The sequence below is a fragment of the Marmota marmota genome, unplaced genomic scaffold, assembly GCF_001458135.2.
Source record: "Marmota marmota marmota unplaced genomic scaffold, marMar, whole genome shotgun sequence".
In the NCBI taxonomy this organism is placed as follows: Eukaryota; Metazoa; Chordata; class Mammalia; order Rodentia; family Sciuridae; genus Marmota; species Marmota marmota.
In genome coordinates, this window is record NW_026000020.1 from 8,425,208 (window position 1) to 8,446,331 (window position 21,124).

Consider the following 21,124-nt stretch of genomic DNA (forward strand, 5'->3'; position numbering starts at 1 on the left):
AATGCACAGAGTTGATAATAATGGTACTGATTTAACTTTACATGGATCTGATTAGGATATGCACTGCTTTGAAATCTTTCAAATTATAGGAAGCTTAACTGGAAATTAAAATAAGGATTCACATCACAGTTTAACTACATGAATAACAAATCTCAAAAGGTTACCGATGATACTGAGGATAATTTCAAACATTTCATCCCACATTTTTCTTTGGACATTAAGGAAAAATTAGATTTTAAGAAGAGATGAACTTTATAAATCTGCTTGCTCTCTCTGATTTGTATGTGCCAATCCCTCTCTATGTGTAGACAGATATCTAATCATATGCTACTGTTAAAAAATGCCAAGTTGTGAAAGCTATATAAAAAGCATCTGTTGACAGACATAAGTTACCCAATCAACTACAAAGAAGCTTTCACTAAATTTAATTTTATGTTCAATATATTTAAAAGCAATACAAATTAAACATTTGTGAATCTCCACGTTCAGTCTGAATTTGTTCATTGATTCCTTTGTTTTTGGTCTATGTCATGTACAAATACTGAATTCTTTTTATGTTTTGAATGTTCTATATTAGCTCAAATTATTGATGGATATTTAAGATATGTATTCTAATTATTGCAATTGTCAGGTTCATTAGCACTTTGAAAACATCGTTTTAAAAAATTTCTAAAAATGTATGCAAAATAAATTTTAAATAGTGTGTTATTTGTAGTGTACACATGTATGCACACACACACAAACACACAGCATGGAGTACAAAGTGAAGCACATTTGTGTTTCCCCTTTGAATATAACATACCAGTCAGGTTCAACTTGGGAATAGGCAATGGTTCTGTTGGAACAGGATGGTATGAAAACAAGGTAAACATTCCTCGCCCGACCGGAAGGGCCATTGTTCGCTGACACAACTGGAGCAATCTGTGATTAAAGTAAAAACCAAGAGATGAAAAACTTAAAAGCCAAGTATGTCACGAGTAGGCAGGCACTTCCACAGAAGGCAATATGTAAGATAAAGTCACCACAAGGCAAACCCAGAACCCAAACAGGAATATCTCATTCTAATACTCCTGCTCCCAATAAGGACTCTAAAGGGGAGGTACATTTCCTTTCTTTTGTTTCATATTTGCTTTGAATGAAACCCAGCTGCCTACAAACCAAGCCAATACTCCCTGAGTGTTTAGAAAAAAGAAATGTCAAGTTATACTCTGACTGATAAATAAGGTACTTTCTAGGTTTTGTCACTGTGTGGCTTTCTGGCTGCCCTCAGTACCTGCAGGTTCCTTCCCCTTTCCTTTGGCCAGCATTCGACCACCGTCTGGTTTACACACAGAGAGAGAAAGGTGAATGGATTCCAAGCCTCTTGGGGACACAGACCCAAGGTTTCACTCCCGTGGGCTAGGCAGGATGGCACTAGACCACCACTCAGCAGGCGTGCCCCAGGGTCAGACAGTTGCTGTGGGCTCTCCTACAAAATTAACACAGCACTCTGACTTGTTTCTATGTTGAATTCCTTTCCATATAAGCCCTTAAAATAAGACAAAACATTACCAAATTTTGAAAGTAGCACTTGTAACTAAGAAATGCTTTTCAAAGTTATATTTAAAAACACAGAAATATCCCTTCAGAAGCTAACCAATGGGCGCACATTCTCTCTGCAGATGAAGCTATCCATAAGCACTCTCCCCCCATAATTATACGCATATATAATTCCTTTTCTAGTTCAATGGAGAGGAAAATTTTACTGTTCTAAGTTTCCTTGGGAACACAGCCACATTAATTCGAGATCAGGCAAGGCCAAGAGGCTGCATCCCATAGAATTTTTTAGTGGAAATTTTTTACTTTTTTAAATTTTTTTTAATTGTAGATAGATACAATATTTTTATTTATTTATTTTTATGTGGTGTTGAGGATTGAACCCAGTGCCTCACACTTGCTAGGCAAGTGCTCCACCACTGAGCCACAACCCAGCCCCTTAGTGGAAATCTTATACATAATCCAATTCAGCCTTGCAAAAGTCCCAAAATTATAACAGCAATAACAAGAATACTGTATCTCTTGAATATAAGATGCCACTAATTAAATGCTTCATGAGCTCACAAAGTACCAAGGAAGAAAAATGCTGCCAAGTAAACTAACATCTAAGACTAAAAGATGCATTCTCATTTCAGAGATAGTAATAAATTTTTTTAAAAAATGAGCATCTCAGAAGCAATGCACTGATAGTGACACTGGCCCGCAGTACGGAGCTTCACTGTGTGCGAGGCAGGACTCCGGGTACTATACAAATACCAACTACGTCCGGGGCTGTGGCTCCGTGGCAGAGCACCTGCCTCTCCCATGTGAATCCCTGGGTTCGATCCTCAGCACCACATAAAAATAAATAAAGTAAAGATACTGTGTCCATCTATAACTAAAAAAAATTTTAAAGATATATATATATATATATATATCACACTGGGTGCAGAGGGGAGAGATGGTGCACACAGGGAGCAACAGAGGTAGCTTTGCTTCAGTAATTCATCCAAAGTCACCCAGCAGAGAGTGGCCCCATCTGGCTCTAGAGCCCGCGCTCCTTACTCCTAGGCTCCACACTCAACTTGTCCAACCCTCAGGCTGCTCATTATAGGTGACTAGTGCCTAACTGCATATGGAAATTATGGCTCAGAGCCTCTGTAGCCTGTGCTACATACAGGTGGCCCCCTCCCCCTAAAGCAGAGCCTTTAGAAAAAGTAAAAATTAGAAAACAGTGGCAGAGGAATGACAGACAGGAAAGATAGGCAGAAAAAAAGAAGAATAAAAACTTAAAAATTAAGTTCAAGTATCCAAGGGCAATGACTCCGGAAGGTCACAGGCATGACACCAGTTACTACTGAGTCTAACAATTTATAAAGGGCTATAACATGTTATAGTGTATCCAACCAAATGGTTGTAGAGTATTACCTGTCACACTTAAAAAAAAATCATTTAAGTTTAAAAGAAAAACACTCAAAATCTATTCCTGATTAAGACACAGAAGAATGAGTGCAGTGTTTTGCTGTTTACAATTCTGAAGGTGACTACCAGCAAAATAGTTTTAGATTCAATTTTTCTAAACAGTACACTGCTATATTTCGAGAGGAGGAGGATCTAACTATGCCCTCAACTGCCACAGGTATTCTGAAAACATGTATGCTTTACTGAGGCTGGATGAAAAATTAAAATGCGTGATTAAGAGAGCTGGAGATGTAGCTCAGTTGGTAGAGTGCTTGCCTCACATGCACAAGGCCCTGGGTTCAATCCCCAGCAGCGCCACTTAAAAGAAAAAAAGAGAGAAAAAAAAAATTGTGGTTAGGTTTTAACTTCACTATGACTTTTAAAATCTGTTTAGAGCCTCAAATGCTAAAAATGTGAAGAGAAAACAGAGTCTCAGACCTAACAAAACACTTGGCCGGAGACAATGGATGTGCTCCTTTACCTGTTTTCCTTCTCTTCAATGAACTCGTGGTCGCTGAGCTCCGGATACTGCACCACATTGACACGAACGGGGTGCGCGCTCTGCAGCAGCCTGCGCACATCCTGCACCCGCAAGTCCTCACTCCACACCAAAGACATGACCTCATGGTTCATGTCATTCATGCCATCATCCTCCTCCTCAGCTTCTGTTCCTGAAGGAACATCTGATGAGAGCACCTGGGTGACAGACTTCATTATAATAATAATTTAACAAACAGCAACAGGTACTTACTGAACGTGAGGACACACGGGCTAATACACCATGACTACACCAGCACAGGTAAACAAGTTTTCCAAAGCAGGACTGTGGGTTCCCAGGCTGGGTACACATCGTGTTGCCCAGGCTGGCCTGAACTCCTAGGCTCAAATGATCCTCCCGCCTCAGCTTCCCAAGTTAGTGGATCCATACCAGCCACTGGCATGCCCAGCTCCTTCAAATCTTTTTTAAAAGCACTATAGTGCCTACTTGGAAACATTCTTTTTTTTTTTTGGCGGGGGTGGGGACATGGGGGTGTGTACCAGGGATTGAACTCAGGGGCACTCAACTACTGAGCCACATCCCCAGACCATTTTTATTTAGAAACAGGGTCTCACTGAACTGCTTAGCACCTCACTTTTGTTGAGGCTGGCTTTGCACTCACGATTCTCTACTTGGTAACATTCTTTATTGAACTGAGGGAAAATTTTAAAATTTAAGTTAGACAGAAAAATTCTAAATAAACTGTAAAAATCTACACCCTAACCATTTTAAAAAGGAAACTATTCCCAGTGGACACTTTCTTATAACTCAGTCTGACTACAACCAAGATGCATTCACATGGGATTCCTCCACTTGCTTCCAAGAAGAGTTTTATAAGCCTTTAGCAAAAGATTAAATCTCACTTGAAAATATTATTAAACTTTTGCTACACTTAATGTGGAAGCAACAACGTTAGCATGAAAAAAAAAAAATAACCAATACAAGCAGATTATCACTGTTAGTTCATAACAATTCACTGTGGTTGCTCTGGGGGGATTTAATTTTCAAGGAAGCCATAGTCAAGCCCTGCATAAGCACAGCTCCTTCACAACAGATCACAGTCAGACAGTAGTCCCTTAAGAGAACACTGGCACTGGCCATGAGTACCAAGGTGTTTTACAACAGAACTGCCTAGTGACACGTCTCAGAACACATTCATTGTTGGATGACACATGACAGTACGTCAGGAGTGAGAGTTACCCAAAAAATACAAGCCCAGATAGCTCATGTTACAAAATGTACCTTGGAATAACTGAACAAATTGAATTTGGGTGAGATTACATATGATGACATTTAAGTAATTGTTAATGGTGATGAAATACTCCCTCTCATTAAAAAAAAAAAAAATACTGAAGACGATTTTTGGTCAGGGAAAGAACATATTGTTAACAAAATTGGTTTCCTGTTTTAAAATAGGGCAAACACTACTTCAATTAAGAGCTGATATTTTGGTACACATTTAAAGAGATGTATCGCACCCTGCTGAAGATGGGATCCCCAAGGAAACATTCTGGCACGGGACTGAGGCAACTCTGGGGTTGGGAGTAAGTTTTCACGCAGGCGCTGAAGACGCATTAAAGGCCCAAGACCTAATGGACTAATTTCTATGTGACAATTCCAACACTACTAAGAGATGAGCCAAATCCCCTGTTTCCTCAGGGACATGAGTCACCAGGAGGGGATTCATTCCTGAATCTTCCTTGATGAGGTACTATTTATTTTTAAAAGTTAACTAGAGGGGCTGGGGTTGTGGCTCAGCAGTAGAGTGCTTGCCTAGCATGTGCAAGGCCCTGGGATCGATCCTTAGCACCACATTAAAATAAAGGTAATGTGTCCAAGTACAACTAAAAAAATATTTTTAAAAAAGTTAACTATAGAGTTCTAGAAGTTTCAGACATTTCTTAATTATTTATTATGGTACTAGGGATCAAACCTAGGATCTCATATATGCCAATAGTGTTCTGCCATGGCTAGAGCTCACAAAACTTGTAAATTCTTTAATTGATATATAATTTTTCATATTTTAGGGGTTTAATGTGACATTTCAATACATATACACACTGTGGCATGATCAGTAGCTAGCATTTCTATCATGATCATTTCTTTGTGTTAAGAACATTCAAAACCTTCCCTACTAGCTATTTTGATATAATTAATGAATGGCTGACAACCACAGCTACCTACAAGTTTCATTTCTAAGAGAAGCTGATTATAAAAGATAATTGGATATAAAGAAATATTTCATTTCTAGGCTTCTTAGGACCTACTCTTAAGCAGATAAAGACTGAAGGGCAGGCTGGGGATGTGGCTCAAGCGGTAGTGCGCTCGCCTGGCATGCGTGCGGCCCGGGTTCGATCCTCAGCACCACATACAAAGAAAGATGTTGTGTCCACCGAAAACTAAAAAATAAATATCAAAATTCTCTCTCTCTCTCTCTCTCTTTAAAAAAAAAAAAGACTGAAGGGCAATATTTCATGAAGGGTAACTTAAGACATCTTCTCAACTCTAGTAAAGAAAAAAAATCTTTTCCTGGGCTTCAGTTTTATTAATTTAAAAGATATATTTATACCTACTTAAAGGGACATTCAACACATCAGAAAGTATGAGAAACAAAAGTGATATAGTAACTAAGTTCAGGAAACACTTGTTCTCATTTTTCCTATACAATAATCATGAAGTGGCTAATGACTAATTTGAGTACAAACAGGGAAACAGTCATGGTGATCACCTACTGATTCAGTGCCTATCCTGACTCAAGTAAAAAGGTCTAGGCAAGACAGAACAGCCACAAAATCTCCTGCTCCAGTGCCCAATTTACAATCAATAAGATGTATTTAATAATAAACCCCACCTGGCATGTAAAAGACAAATTAAAAATATATTTGCAGCAAAAAAATGTAAAAAAAATTTTAAAAAACATTTCTACTTTGATTTTCTTTTAATCTAAAACTGAACTTTGACTGCCCTATGTTACCACTCACAGATTTCCCTCTGGGTAGGTTTCCTTCACAAGCCTGCTTGGAAAGATCCTGGCGTCCAATCAAGAGACAGACAGCTTCTGGCCAGTCTGACGCTGGCTGCTCACGACAGTGATAAATTGCGTCTCTGATGGGAAGAGCAACTCCAAAGGGAAGAGTTTCCAAATCTCTCTGAGTGAATCCTGTGGTGAAAGGAAGGGAGAACAAGGGACAGTGGTGATTCAGAACTGCTACTTTCCCAATTGCCACTTATCCTCTGACTGGATAATACACTTCTATCCTGACAGGAAGAAAAGAAATTCATTTTATTCATCTTACTCCTACACTAATGGCTTGACTTGATACCAAAGATAATGCCTAAAAGCCTGAGGAAAAACACAGACAATCCAATAGGAAAACCACAAAGGACCAAAGCCATTTCCCAGCAGAGGAAACACAAATGGTCAACACACATGAAAAGAGACACTCTGCCTACAGAGTGGTCAGGGTAATGCAATTGAAACCACTGGCAAATATGATCTCACTCTTCCTTGACAATCCTGAAGTCAATCCATACTAAGTGCCAGCGAGCACCAGGAATTCTCACCCGCAGCCTTTACAACCAGTAATGTAGTGAGGTCCACCCGGTTTAGGCCACCAACAGCCAGACAGAATCTAGAGGACTTGTGCACCCACACACAAGTATAAAAATTCTCAACAGCAACACTGTGTCACTATGGCAAAAAAGGGATGGGGGGAAGGGCCAAGTTCTACTGTATGTTGCCATAGAATGACTCCAGGCACTGCTACAGGAGTTAGCATGGGTGAATATTTGAGAAATAATGTTGACTGAAGGAAAAAAGACAAAACACACATATCTACATATTTACATAAGGTTCAATAACATACCATACAAAGCAACACATAAAAATGCAGAAGCCGGGCATGGTGGCACGTGCCTGTAATCCCAGCAGCTTGGGAAGCTGAGGCAGAAGAATTGCGAGTTCAAAGCCAGCCTCCGCAAAAGCATGGTGCTAAGCAACTCAGTGAGACCCTGCCTCTAAATAAAATACAAAATAGGGCTGGAGATGTGGCTCAGTGGTCAAGTGCCCCTGAGTTCAATCCCCAGGGCCCACCAGCCCCCGCCCCCGCTCTCGCAAAAAACTACAGAACTATGAAGAAAAGCAGGGGAAGGTAGCAGATAGGTAGGTGGGTAGTGAAGTGTGGACGGTTCCACCCAGCAGCAGAAAGCAGGACCCTCAACTCCACGTCAATGTTACCTCCCATCAAAGCTTCATGATAAGGATAACAATACTTGCTTTCAGGTTAATTCTCTAAATTAAACATACATATTTCACAATCTTTTATAACATACTTCATATTTAATTTTTTGAATCCTCAGACTAATGCAAACTACTTTTCTCATAGTGAGTTTCTAAATTTTATAAAGCTATGCATTATTCATGGTTTAGAAAGTTGATCAATATTGAAATGAAAAATGTTTCCTTATATGAGAATAACACTTTCACTAAACATTAGATGATACAGACAGAACTCAGCCAATATTTTCTGGCATAAGTATCCTATATGTAAAGTCTAAAACAATTATTTTCATTTTCAAAATGAAAAAATATAAAAAACCACCAGGAAGGATGGCCCTGTGTCCAATCTCCAATATTGGGAAAAAAAACAAAACCAGAAAACTTCATTTAGAATATAGTTCAGATATGAATTCAGAAACATCAGTCTAGGGCTACAGCTCAGTTGTAAGAGTCCTTTCCTTGCATGCACAAGGCCCTGGATTCAATCTCCAGCACAACCAAAAAAATAAAAAGATTTCAGAAACATCTGAAAAATTCACTAAAGCACTATTTTTTAACACAGAACTCTATATGACACCCTCATATATTTTTAATCATATACTCATATCAGCAATTATTAATTTGTTTTTTTCCAATTGTTTCTGAAAACACTTCTTTAGTATTTTAGTTAATTTAAAACCTAGAAACACAGATTTGGGGAACAGAAAATACAGAACTCTTTCCTCTTTTCCAGAGAATGTCATCATGGTACCTAAAATCTTCAGCCTTCATCCTTCAAAAGCATTCTCTATACCATTTATACAATTAATTTCAGACTTTGCCAGAAATACCTATTTCTGATACCAGAGTATCACAAGGCTTCAAGTTTGAACGAACAGTGGTTGAAGTTTCCATAGATACAGCCTCAACTGGCCCACAGTGAATAATGAGGACTTCAAGGCACTGATGATAAAAAGCAGGTCCCCCAGTTATTCTGACGCAGAGATGGTGAAATCACCAGCAAAGGAAGCAGGCCTGTAGAAGCGCAATCACAATCCAAGACCTGCCCTAAAGCCAGAGCCCCTCCCTCCTGCCCCAGTCCCAGCAGGCTTGGGGGATGCAGGATCAGTCAGGGGGGTAACAGCGGGGTTCTTACCTACACTTGTCATCCAGACAACTAACTTTTCAGCTAAGCTAGAAACTGATGTAGCATGACGGAAACTAAAACTGTAAGAGAAGAAAAAGCCAAGTTATTAAATAGAACAGTAAAACAATACTGTTTTAAATTTAAACACAAAAGTTCAAACAGAATAAAAAACCTGTTTTCTTCTTGGTCCACTTGTGACTTTTGGGGAGCTAAAAGACAATAAAATAAAATTTTATTTTGATAATCATTCTGGAAATGAGAATTCACAAACAAACCACTCATAAAATAATAAAATGCACAGTACTATGGCAAAGCCAAAGTTTAATGTCTTCCTTGAGGCTAACATAGTCCTTTTTAGACACACTGAAAATAAAAGATTTGCCAGATTCGAAGTAATTCTGGTATCTGAAAAATCACTTATGGAATATAAACTAGAAAAGTACCAGAGGCAAGACAGCCTAGCCTCTAAAGCAAATGCTTATGAACATTTTATTTCAATTCCAATATTCACATTTATAAAAGTTTATTTTCATAGGCCTGTTTTATACCAACTTACCTAAAGTTATTTTGGATAAATATTGCGAGGCCTCCTCAGAAACAGAGCTCTCATCACCAAGGATGTAGAGTGCAACACTCTGTATTAAAAAAAAACAAGAAACGGTTATTTTTTTAAACCACTGAAATATAATTAGGAAAAATCATAAGGTAGGAAATTCATCCATTTCAGGTGTGCAACGCTATAAGTTTGAACAGATGTTATACAACCACAGCGCCAATCTGACTCACAATATGGAATATCTGCACCACACCAGAACGCTCCTTCTGCCCCTTCTTGTCAACTACACCTTCCCGGGAAACTGCTCAGCTGTTCCTTGCCCCACAGTCCTGTCCGCCCTACCACATGATATAGAAGGGATCATAGTCCACGTGGTCCTCTGGGCCCCACGTGGGCAAGATGGCACACAAACACGTTACTGTGTCAGTGGTTTGCTCCTGTCGCTGCTAAGGAGTATGCCATTATACAGATACACCAAACTCTGCTTACCTACTGAAAACCAAGGGACACTTGGGTTGTTTCCAGTTCATAACAGATATGAGAAAAACTGCTTTAAGTATTCGATTAAGTGCAAGCACATGTTTTCATTTCTCATACAGAGGTAAATACCCAAAAGTAGGACTGCTTTGTATTGTGGTATGTACAGGTTAAACTTTAAAAGAAACTGCCAGTTTTCCAAAATGCTGCACCATTTTTGCTGTCCCATCAACAAAGTACAAGGGTTCAGTTGTTCCAAATTCTCCCCAACACCTGTTCCAAGTCATCTGAACAGATAACTCTAGTCATATTTAATAAGCATCTAGAAGTATCTCATCTAGGCTTCAACATTAAAACATTATATTTACTTATAAACAGTACTCAAATAAATTTGCATACTAATTCAAATAATCAAGGTCATCCTCTAGAGGAAGGTAATTATTTAATATATAAGGCCTCTGCTCACCAAAAAAAAAAAAAAAAAAAAACAGAAGAAACAAAGAAGGTTTATACTGCTTTGTCAAGTCAATGTATTACAACACACAGATTTTTAAAATTTAATTACCTCAAATCCATTTTGGATTAACTACTGGGCCAAAATACATCTACTCACTAAGAATCTCCACACTGTCACTCTAAACCTCAAAGAGCTATATCAGTATTTGCTTTAAGGAGAAAAGGAACATAAGATATGGGGGGGGGTGGGGGGGGATCACTTTAAAGTATAGAATATTTAGCCTATGATAAAAGTATATTTTTTAATCTGTTTTTTTAGCTGAGATTACATTATTCAAAAATATCAAAGTAGAGATAAATCAGGTGTATTAAATGATAAAACAAAGTTCCTTGAAGACAAAGACTCCTGATAAAATTAGATTACTTCCTTCCTTTCCCTTCCCTCATCTCAATAGATGGTAAACGGACTCCACCATCTCCACGGTGAGACTCGATAACCAAGAGCCACAAGCTGGAAGGGTCTTGTACAAGTTATTGCAAATATCTCCTCACCCAAACATCGAATCAAAAACACTAAAGCAAATAAACTCATGACAAAGTCAAAGCCCATCAATAAAAACTGTCGATATATTTTTTAATATTCTTATTTAAAATGTCATGGGTCTGTGAGCTGGCAAGTTAGGTAGTAATGCCAGGAGTACAAACAATGTGAAGATGGAAGCCCAGAGAGGCAAGCTGAGCACCGAGAACACCGGAAAAGGACAACCGCCAGGACAACAGCACACCTGCAGATGGAGAATGGGACTGGGATCACATCCAGCATGTAAGAACTCCACAACAACAAAAACACAACTCAGAAGTGGTCAAAGGAGGGCTGGGGCTGTAGCTCAGGGGCAGAGTGCCTGCCTTGCAAGTGTGAGGCATTGGGTTCCATCCTCAGCACTACATAAAAAATAAATAAATAAGGATATTGTGTCCAGATCCAACTAAAAAAATAAATGGTCAAAGGACTTAAACAGACACTTCTTCAAAGAAGATCTATAAATTAGAAAAAGCACATGAAAATATGCTCAATATCACCAGTCACTAGGGAACTACAATGGGACACCATTTCACACCTAGGAGGATGGCTGCAATTTTAAAAAAACAGGTGGAAATTATGGATTGGCAAGCATGTGGGTAAATTAGACCCCTCCCTCCTGCATTGCTGGTGAAAATATAAAAAGTGCAGCCCCTGTGGGCTGGTGCTGTACCTCAGTGGTACAGCACCTGCCTCGCATGTGTGAGGCACCGGGTTTGATCCTCAGCACCACATAAAAATAAAGATATTGTGTCCACCTACAACTAATATACACACACACACACACACACACACACACACAGAGCCACTGTAAAGAAGTCAAACATTTTACTCTCCTGACCCAGCAGCTCCACTCCCAGGGGTACATCCTGAAAACTGAAGGCACAGACTTGAACAGACACTTGTATATCCCTGGCTCAGTGCAGCATTAGCCAAATAGCCAAAAGGCAGACACTACCCAAGTGTCTACACTACCCAAGTGGCTATCTGCAGAAGAAAACATGAACTGTGGTACCTCTATGCAACAGAATACTACTCAGCCTAAAGAGGAATGTAATTTAGTTCATGCTAGAACACAGATGAACCTAAAAAACAATATGCTAAGTGAAATAAGCCAGAAAAAAAAAGGACAAACAGAAAAATTCACAGAAACAGAAAGGAGGTCACCAGGGACTGAGAAGAGTGGGAAGGGGAAGCTATTGTATGACAGTTACCTAATTTACTTTAGGCAGGATAAAAAAATTCTGGGTATGGGTGCTGTTGATTACATAACAATGTGAACATATTTAATGCCACTAAACTGTACACTTAAAAATGGTTAAAATGATATGCATATTTAGCCAATGCTATTAAAAAAAAAAAAAAAACAGTCTACACATAGGCTTGGGAAGCACTTTTCAAGAACGTAAAAGAAAAGGGTAGGGAGGGTGCCAGGACATTTGCAGTCTGCTAATTTGGGAGAGGGAACAAAAGTACATGGTTCCCTTTAAGCTCAGATGACCCCCCAACATAGGTCCACCTGGGCCCTCCCTTAGCAAGCTGCTGCAGCTTCAGGAACAGAAGGACACATGCCAAAGACTCACTTGCATCAATGCCTTCCGGTTCTAAATGAAGGTTTGAGGTTAACGTTTATTAACTATTCAAAATAAACTAAACTCTAAAAATAAACAAAGATGTATTTCCTTAAAAAAAGTGTTCACAGAATTTTTTTGTAACTATAGATAAGGCAATTATAAGAATAATATGCAAAAGTTTAAAAAAAAACCTGAAATGGTAAAGATAATTTTTTAAAAAGAGTAATAGGAGTAGTAATAACCAATTTCAAGGCTAACTACAAAGCTACAATAATCAAGGCAGTGTGGACAGTCACAGAGATCAATGATCTAGAAAAAGAAGTACAGGACGAGGCCAACTAATTTTTGATGAAAGTACAAAAATGGTGTCATTCAACAAATGGTGTCCAAGAACTGGATATCCAAAAAGATAATGAACACCTTGACCCAAACGTCACACCTTATATAAAATTAACACAAGAAATTAGAGATCTAAATGTAAAATATGAACCTCAAAAAACTCCATAAGAAAACACTTCTTCAGGGCCTGAACTCAAATTTAAAAATTCTTAGGTATAATACCAAAAGCAATATCTCTCCAACCCCATGCAAAAAACAAAAACAAAAAAAAAAAAAAAAACCTGGTAAAATGGCTTTAACATTTTTTTGTGGGGAAAAAGCATTAAGAGAATGATGAGACAAGACAAGTGAGAAAGTATCTGCAAAAAATAAAAATCTCACATCTAAAATTCAAAATATCATGACATCCATTAAAGGAAGGCAAAAAAAAAAAAAAGGAGAGAGAGAAAGAGAGACAACACTACACAGCTATTAGAATGACAAAAACTAAAAACAGGGACAATAGCAAATACTGACAAGAGTCAAAGAAATAGTCTCATAAATGCTGCTGGTGGGAATTTGACGTGAATAGCCACTCTGGAAAACAGTTGACAGTTTTTTAAAAAAAACCACAAGAATACACTTACTCTATGACCCATCAGTCCCACTCCTAGGGACCTACCCTAAAGAAATGAAAACTTACACTCACCCAAAAGGCTCTACGTGACAGCTCACAGCAACTGTACTTACAATTGCTAACAACTGGAACCAATCCAACTATCCTCAAGAGAAAACCGAGGTACAGCAACATGACAGGCTGCAAATCAGCAAGAGTGCGACAATGGTGACAATGCAATAACTGGTGATAAAGGTGATGACTTGAATGATCTCAAAATCACGAGGAAAGCGGGGTGAGGTGGTGTGTGTCTGATCTCAGCTGCTCAGGAGGCTGATGCAGAGGAATCGCCAGTCCAATGCAGCATGGCCAACATAGCAAGATGCCATCTCCAGAAAGAAAAATACTGTGAGGGAACTTTTGGGGGACTGGTGCAAACATTCTCTACCCTGATGACAATGGTAATGATATGCTAAAATTCAAAAACTGTACACAGGAAGAAAAAGTTCATTTTACTATGTAATTTTTAAATTTAATTTAAAAGAAAAAAAAAAAAACAATCCAACAAGACAGGCAGCACTCTACATACATACCAAGACAACAAGTCTGCTTCGTTCACAGATTCCAGGAAGGTACGGGTAGGGGGGCATTCCCTCGCCCTTCAGACAAGAGCTCACCCACTGGTAGATACTTGGTGGTTCAGAAGTGAAAAATGATGGATGATGCATAAATCCTGTTTGACCTTTAAAATTAAATAAATAAATATAATACAAGAATACATTAAGACAATACTACTTTACTCTAAAAGAAAAACAATCAACAGTACATGTCATCTTGAAACAACATTTCTCCATGTTCTCCAAAATGCCTCATGTTTTCTGTCACAGTAAACAAGTGACTACCTTACTATACTATATAAAAATGTCTAACTAAAACTTTTTGGCCTAACCCTAAAGGTGAGAAAACACAAGAGATATCAAGGATCCACCTCTAATCTAAGAATTGAGGCCCTGCTAAGTCCCATTAGCTCAAGGTGATAATGTAGGACATTTTCATCTTGCTGTCCAACATGATGGGCACCAGCCCAATGTGAGTATTTGAAGCATGGCTAGTGCAGCTTATACATATATATACACACATACGTTTGTATGTATTTTTATTATTAAATTCAAATAACATGGCTAGTGGCTACTAGTAGGATAACACAGGTCCAGGTTGGAGCATCCCAAGTACCAGAAACTCTCCAAGTTTCCGCCATTCAGACCCCATAGGGAGGGTGAAGTTTTCCTTATATGCTGAAGAGGTTATGACTTATGACCAGTCAGGGATTGAATACTACAAATTAAAGTCTGCCTGGTGAAAAGTCATGGCCCTGGGCTGGTGGTAAGAAATACATCCTCTGCCATTCACTGAGAAAGACACAAGCAAACGCCACCACACAGTTCAGAGCATCTTTACTGGCACCAACGCTTACCTTGATCAATTGTGCACACCTGTCCAGTAGTGTTGACAAGCATGGGATAGTCTCTGTAGTAATGATCGACATAGGGCCCCAACTGTAAGTCCCTAAAACATAAGCAAATATATAGAAGAAGGTACAGCACTTTCCCCCTACGGAGTTAGAATTCATCAGTGGAAATTTTCAATTTAAAAATGTGCTTATGCCACAGAAGATAATCCAATTTAGAGTCTCAGTGTTTCTGGGCTCTGAGGCACCCAGAGTGACAATGCAACACAAGCCCCTTTTGCTAGGTACATTTCATGGAGGCGAAACTACAGAACACCACTCCAGGCTCCTGCCCCTCTGGGACAGCTGTGTGACCTCCACCACATCATCTCCACAAACTTCAGAGTTTTCTCCTACACAGTGGGAAACACTAGCTAACATACTCCAAGGCTCTGACAATTAAATAAGAACGTATGTGAAAAAATACCTTATAAATTGTCAAACACTATAAAAATGCCACTGATTTCAGAGAGCATGATTGGGGTTTGGGAATTAATTAATTACAAAAGAATTTTCATGACAATAATGATTTGTTATAAGTGAAACTGACAGCAATTAAAACTGTCACATCTCAGAAAAAAAATTTCATGATCTCAAAGAAGATCATACAAAGCAGCAAATGTGCTATATTCTTTAACTCTAAGGTGGAAATATCAATTTTACCTTCTCTCTAAGGGTCAAAAGGGCTCAAACAACACCCAAGTGTGACCTTTGGAATTCAGAGCCAAACACAAGGAGCCACAAAGTCTGCTGAAATCTACTAGGAGAGCCACCTGGGTCCACTAGGAGTGCCTGAAACTCACGAAAGGCCCTGGACTGCAACAAGCTAAACCTGCACAAAGAGCCCACGGCTGACAAACATTTGACAGTTTCTTCCTCACTGTAACAGGAAGGACACCTACTCTCAAAAATGGTCATCTCCATTTTCTTGTGATTTTCTGCTGATCTTGTGACAAAAACTAAAAATCCCACTATGGTCCATAGGCACTTACTCAACCAGTATCTTCACACAATTCTATGGTTTACAGAAAATGCTCTAGTTGCCTAAGAAGGTAAATTTCAGAAACTTAACAAGGTTCCTAATGGTAACGTAGAAAATAAGTCACCTAAGGACCTCAAGGCTGTTTCTAACACACAAACAATATTTACCTTGCCAACTGAACAAGAAGTTCAACTAGGGAACAAATTCCTTCACCCATTAGGGTATTCAATTTAAGCTCCTCATAGACCAGGTGAAGAACAAAAAAAATTGCAGGTATATGAGGAAAGAGAAGGGTAGAAGAATCCAGACTGAGGTTCTGTGAGAAATCTTCATCCTTCACTCTTGAACCTTCCAAAGAACTCAAACATAAAGATCTGTTCAAAAGATGAGACTCAACATTCTGGTGGTAGTCTGAATTTACTAAATATTCCCAGTCCTAAGAAAAATAAAAAGAATATTGTTAATACAATGATGTCTTTTTATAATGTCATTATTAAAAAAGAAAACCACATCCACTTCAAAAAATTCAAGTTTCATCTTCACATAGGTCAATATAGAAATAAGAAAAAAAACTTTTAAAACATCACAGCACTAAGAAAGGAGAACAACTACAAAACAGCCACACCATTTCCAGACAACATGGAATCTGGTGTATTTAAGAGTCCAGTTAGAGAACTAATGCATAAAAAGGGAAGTGATCACTTTAGGTGACCAGTAAAACACTGACAATAAAATATCTGTAAGTTCACACTGAAATCACACATCAATACACATGTTTAGATGGTGAATGAGGAAAAGTAAATAAATGACCACCAGAAACAGAACAAATCCTTCTCTTCTAAATAACTATTATTCATTATTAAAATAAACTAAGCAAAATATGCTGGAAATACAGACAAATAGGAATACCACAGAAGTGGGAAACCAGTACGATCATCCACTGATTACTTTATATTAGAAAGAAATAATAATGCTTACATCATCAGATCCAGTCTCAGAAGGCCTTGCTTTTTTGGGTGCAATGACTGGAGAAAGTGACCCTTCAAAGTCAAACTAGAAAACAGCCCCAAAAGAGAAGACAAAAATCATAAACATATTAGTCAACTAACCAATTTAAAAGATTCAGAATCAGTTCTGCTATTTATTAAAACTGAGGAAAGCCACCAAAACTCATTTTTCCACATGGAAAATTATGGTACAATTATCTTTGTCCTAGGTCCTAGTGAAGCTGAGATCCATCACATGCGGCAGCACCGAGTGCAGCGCCTGGGCTGGCAGCACTCAATGCCATGTCCTCTCCTCTCCCACTCGTGTGATGACAGACCCATCACACCTGCAGTACAGCAAGCGCTCCAGGTACATCCCCAGGGAGGACAGGCCAAAATTACAAAATGAGGCACTGGCAGAAGGCTGCACGCTCCGCCCCAGCGAGGGCAAAGTGAACAAAGCAAGATGAAAACCACTCGCCAAGGAGGACCTCTTTATCCTGAGCTCTGACTCTGAGAACAAAAGAGGACAGGGTTTAACTCTGCAGTCCTATAAATACATGTCACAGCCACTTGGTGTGCACCTGTGATCCCAGCTACTCAGGAGGCTGGGCAGGAGGACCATTGGAGCCCAGGAGTTCGGGCCAGCCTTGGCACATACTAAGACTACATCTATTTGAAAAAACAGCAACAATAATTTTCAATTTTCCTCTTCCTTTTTTGACACCATCATGCAATAAGTCAGTCAGAGAGCCACGTCCTTCTTTACACAAGAAAACGGGCAACGCCCAGTCCTCCCACAATAGGGGAATGTGGGGAGAACTAGTTCTCTGCCACACACTGGGGCACCACTCTATAAAAATAATTTCTTTTCAACAATTTTCACATTTAAAATGACAAAAAGCTGAAGTGCATTCATTCACAATGTAGAATTATCTTTCTAATCTTTTCTTATGTAATAAGGTATGGAATATTGGGGATAAGGTAGGCAGTTTTACCACAATTGCTGAGAATAAAAGAAAACTGTACGTTTTTTCACAGTAAGATAATTTTGAAGTAAATTGCAAAGGGCAGTATTTTCATATGCCACAACAAACATAAACTCTTTTCTTTTTTAAGAGAATTTTTTTAATATTTATTTTTTAGTTTTCGGCGGACACAACATCTTTCTTTGTATGTGGTGCTGAGGATCGAACCCGGGCCGCACGCATGCCAGGCGAGTGCACTACCGCTTGAGCCACATCCCCAGCCCCCAAACATAAACTCTTAACAACAGTATCCAGGACATCAATTCAACAAATTTCATTGAGCATCCAGCCATGCCACTACCATGGGCCCTGGGGAGAGAGCAGTAAGCAAAGCTACACAAAAACCTTCACCTCTCTAGAATTTATACTCCAGTGGAGGGAGAAGGGACACACAAAAAATAAATAAGTTAAATATATAGTATATTTAGCTGCTCCCAGGCAAATGGAGGGGGTGCAATTGTACATGGAGTAGCCAGCATGGCCACAGTGAGGTGCCATCTAATAAAGACCTGAGCGTCTTGCCTCGGGGAGGCATTTTCTGTAGCAGTAACTACAAGTTCAAAGAGCCTGAGGTAGAACATAGGGGAATGCTCAGAGAACAGAAGGGAGGTTAGTGTGGCTGGGATAATGTACGCCGGGCAGAGATAAGAAAGGAGGAGACAGGGAGGTAAGAGAGGGCTGAGTCAGAGGGCAACTTGTAGGCCTCTGGCTTTTATTCTGAACGAGATGGGAAGCCACTGGAGAATTCTGGCAGAGTGACTAGCATGACCTAACCTCATCAGACAGGACTGATTTGGCTGCTGGGCTGAGCAGAGACAAACACAGGCAAAGGAAATGAACTGCAGATCAAAACCTAAGAATTATAAATGACTGCAAATCTGAGAAAAAAACTTCACAGTTACTTACACAGAAATCAGACAAAATCTCAAAGGAAGCTGGCAAAGGTTCACCAACACACATAACCAACAAGGCAGAACAGGTGCCTGGCTGACCCCGGCAAGAACACCGAGTGGACGTTCTCTAAGAAATCCCTAGGGGTGTGGGTATAGATTTATGTGGAAAATGATGCGTCCAAATTACTCATAATAAGAAAAAAAGGACTCAATAATGCTTAACTTCTAGCTCTTAGTTACGATAAAACCACATTATCATAACTAAATATAAATGAAGGGACTTTTGTGAACGATTTTTAAAGATGTGGGAAATTTCCACTTACAGCATTTAATCTAACAACCAACATCAAAATGTTTAGAGTGGCTATTTCTTTCTTTTTTTTTTTATTAGTTATTGATGGACCTTTATTCATTTATTTGTTTATATGTGGTGCTGAGAATCAAACCCAGTGCCTCACACATGCTAGGCAAGTGTGCTACCACTGGCCACAATCTCAGCCCCTAGAGTGGTTATTTCTGAGTAACAAAATATAATTATTTTCTTCTTAATTCCTTCATATTCCAAATTTTCCTCAATAAGCACATGATTTTTTTAATGGGTTTGCTAGCCCAAGGCTAAAATGTATAGTTGGACACAGCTAACTGGCCTGAACCAAGGTAAGTGTGCTCTAAAGTGACTTCTTCAGAGTGACCCGGGCAGGGCTATCCTGGGAGTAATCTCAAGTGGAAGGAAACGCCCATACTAAAGGTACCACACTGAAGGGTTCTCAAATACCTACAAAGAGCCTAAGACCAATCCCAGTGAGAGGTGAGGCATCCAGTCTTATGCCCATAGTGGGGTCAATACTCAGGCCAAGACTGCCAATCCCCCAGAAATCAACCCTCCTCCTCAAGTGCATGTGTAAAGACAGTCTTGCCTTCAGAAAAGAACATTAAGCCAAGAGTCAGAAGCACAGCCTAGTCCCGGCTTTGAACAAATCACAGGTCTGTCATCTCTCTATGATTTAGCTGCTTGACTAACAAAACCAAGACTACTACTAATCCTAACATAACAAGCAGGCATTTTAAAATGAAATGAGAAATAGTCAAATGTGCTTTAACACATTATAAACTCAATAACATTTTACTAGTGATCATAATTACTAAGTATTAAGTGATGTTTGATTTACAACACATAAACACAATAAGCCTTGGCATTAGTCCAATATTTTATAAGGTACACCTATTTTTAAATCTGTCTGCTATTTATTCTAAATGTTACATTGCCAATTATGCAAACATTACACTGATAATAGAAAAGTTCATGAAGAAAACAATTGAATTTACTTACATTACGGGTCCACGCTAAGCGGTCCGTGTTATAACCCATCATGTTCATGAGACAAATCACAAATATATTCCACTCGGAGTGATAACTGGGTCCTCCTGGTGCACTGTGGACATTGTACCACTTGACAAGCATCTGAACTGCTATTTCTTTGGGCAGGACGAACTTAATTGCATGCACACATGTTTGTACTATTAAAACAAAGATTAATTTTAATATGCTTTGTATGTATGCACTTCTTCCTACCTTTCAATAATAAAGTTTTTAAATTACTATAATGGGAAGGTCAATTACTATGAAAAGAGAACTGTCACTCAAGAGCCCAAAGGATACACACATTACTGTGTCAATCATCTGAAACTTCAGTCAGCTAATAAATAAAATAGGGCTTGCTAGAGGTCTGAGGGCAGCCATTGGGTCATTAACTCTGGATCAGAAGGTAGTTGAGCAACAGTCCAGCTCACCTGGGACAACACTGATTTCCATCCACTGCCAACAATTAATAACTGCTCCCCTTTTCACTCAAAAATGTCCTAGCTTGGACAATAAACTAAAGTTACTCTGTGAAAAATATACTTATATGAAATATTGCTTAAATATTTTAGTAGATATATATTTATTTAATATACACACCCACAAACAGCAATGCTTAGTTAGCATTAAAAAAAAGGTCTAAATGAGTTTCCTGTCAACCAAAGCTTTGTACTTTTATTTCTGATAACAAAAAATGTTAGAAAACCAAATAACCAAGGATATCACAGTTGAATCCACAGTAAGTGTAACCCAGATCCTGCAAGAGGTTTTGCTTTAGCAGCTAGAGTCTAAAACTAATACATGTGTGAACTTTCTTATATCACAAAGGCATTCTTTTTTTCTTTTTTCTTTTTTTTTTTTTTGGGGGGGGG

General features: G+C 38.9%; 1 protein-coding gene and 1 non-coding gene across 7 annotated transcripts in view; one reads left to right on the plus strand and one right to left on the minus strand.

The window, feature by feature from the left end:
* Anapc1 (anaphase promoting complex subunit 1) overlaps window positions 1-21,124 on the minus strand; it is a 97,001-nt gene that overhangs the window by 32,183 nt on the left and 43,694 nt on the right. For 5 of the 6 annotated variants that reach the window (XM_048810378.1, XM_048810376.1, XM_048810379.1 and 2 more), the window contains 11 exons: window positions 20,223-20,410; window positions 16,964-17,038; window positions 16,153-16,421; window positions 14,971-15,062; window positions 14,090-14,238; window positions 9,476-9,554; window positions 9,092-9,128; window positions 8,929-8,999; window positions 6,496-6,674; window positions 3,458-3,684; window positions 803-921 (listed from right to left, as the gene is read on the minus strand). In XM_048810378.1, coding sequence (XP_048666335.1) covers window positions 803-921; window positions 3,458-3,684; window positions 6,496-6,674; window positions 8,929-8,999; window positions 9,092-9,128; window positions 9,476-9,554; window positions 14,090-14,238; window positions 14,971-15,062; window positions 16,153-16,421; window positions 16,964-17,038; window positions 20,223-20,410 — 1,485 coding nt within the window. The remainder of the gene's footprint in view (window positions 1-802; window positions 922-3,457; window positions 3,685-6,495; window positions 6,675-8,928; window positions 9,000-9,091; window positions 9,129-9,475; window positions 9,555-14,089; window positions 14,239-14,970; window positions 15,063-16,152; window positions 16,422-16,963; window positions 17,039-20,222; window positions 20,411-21,124) is intronic. The other variant, XM_015499756.2, reaches the window with a different exon arrangement.
* Trnav-cac lies at window positions 3,225-3,294 on the plus strand. Its single transcript has one exon. It is a non-coding gene; the product is annotated as a tRNA-Val (tRNA).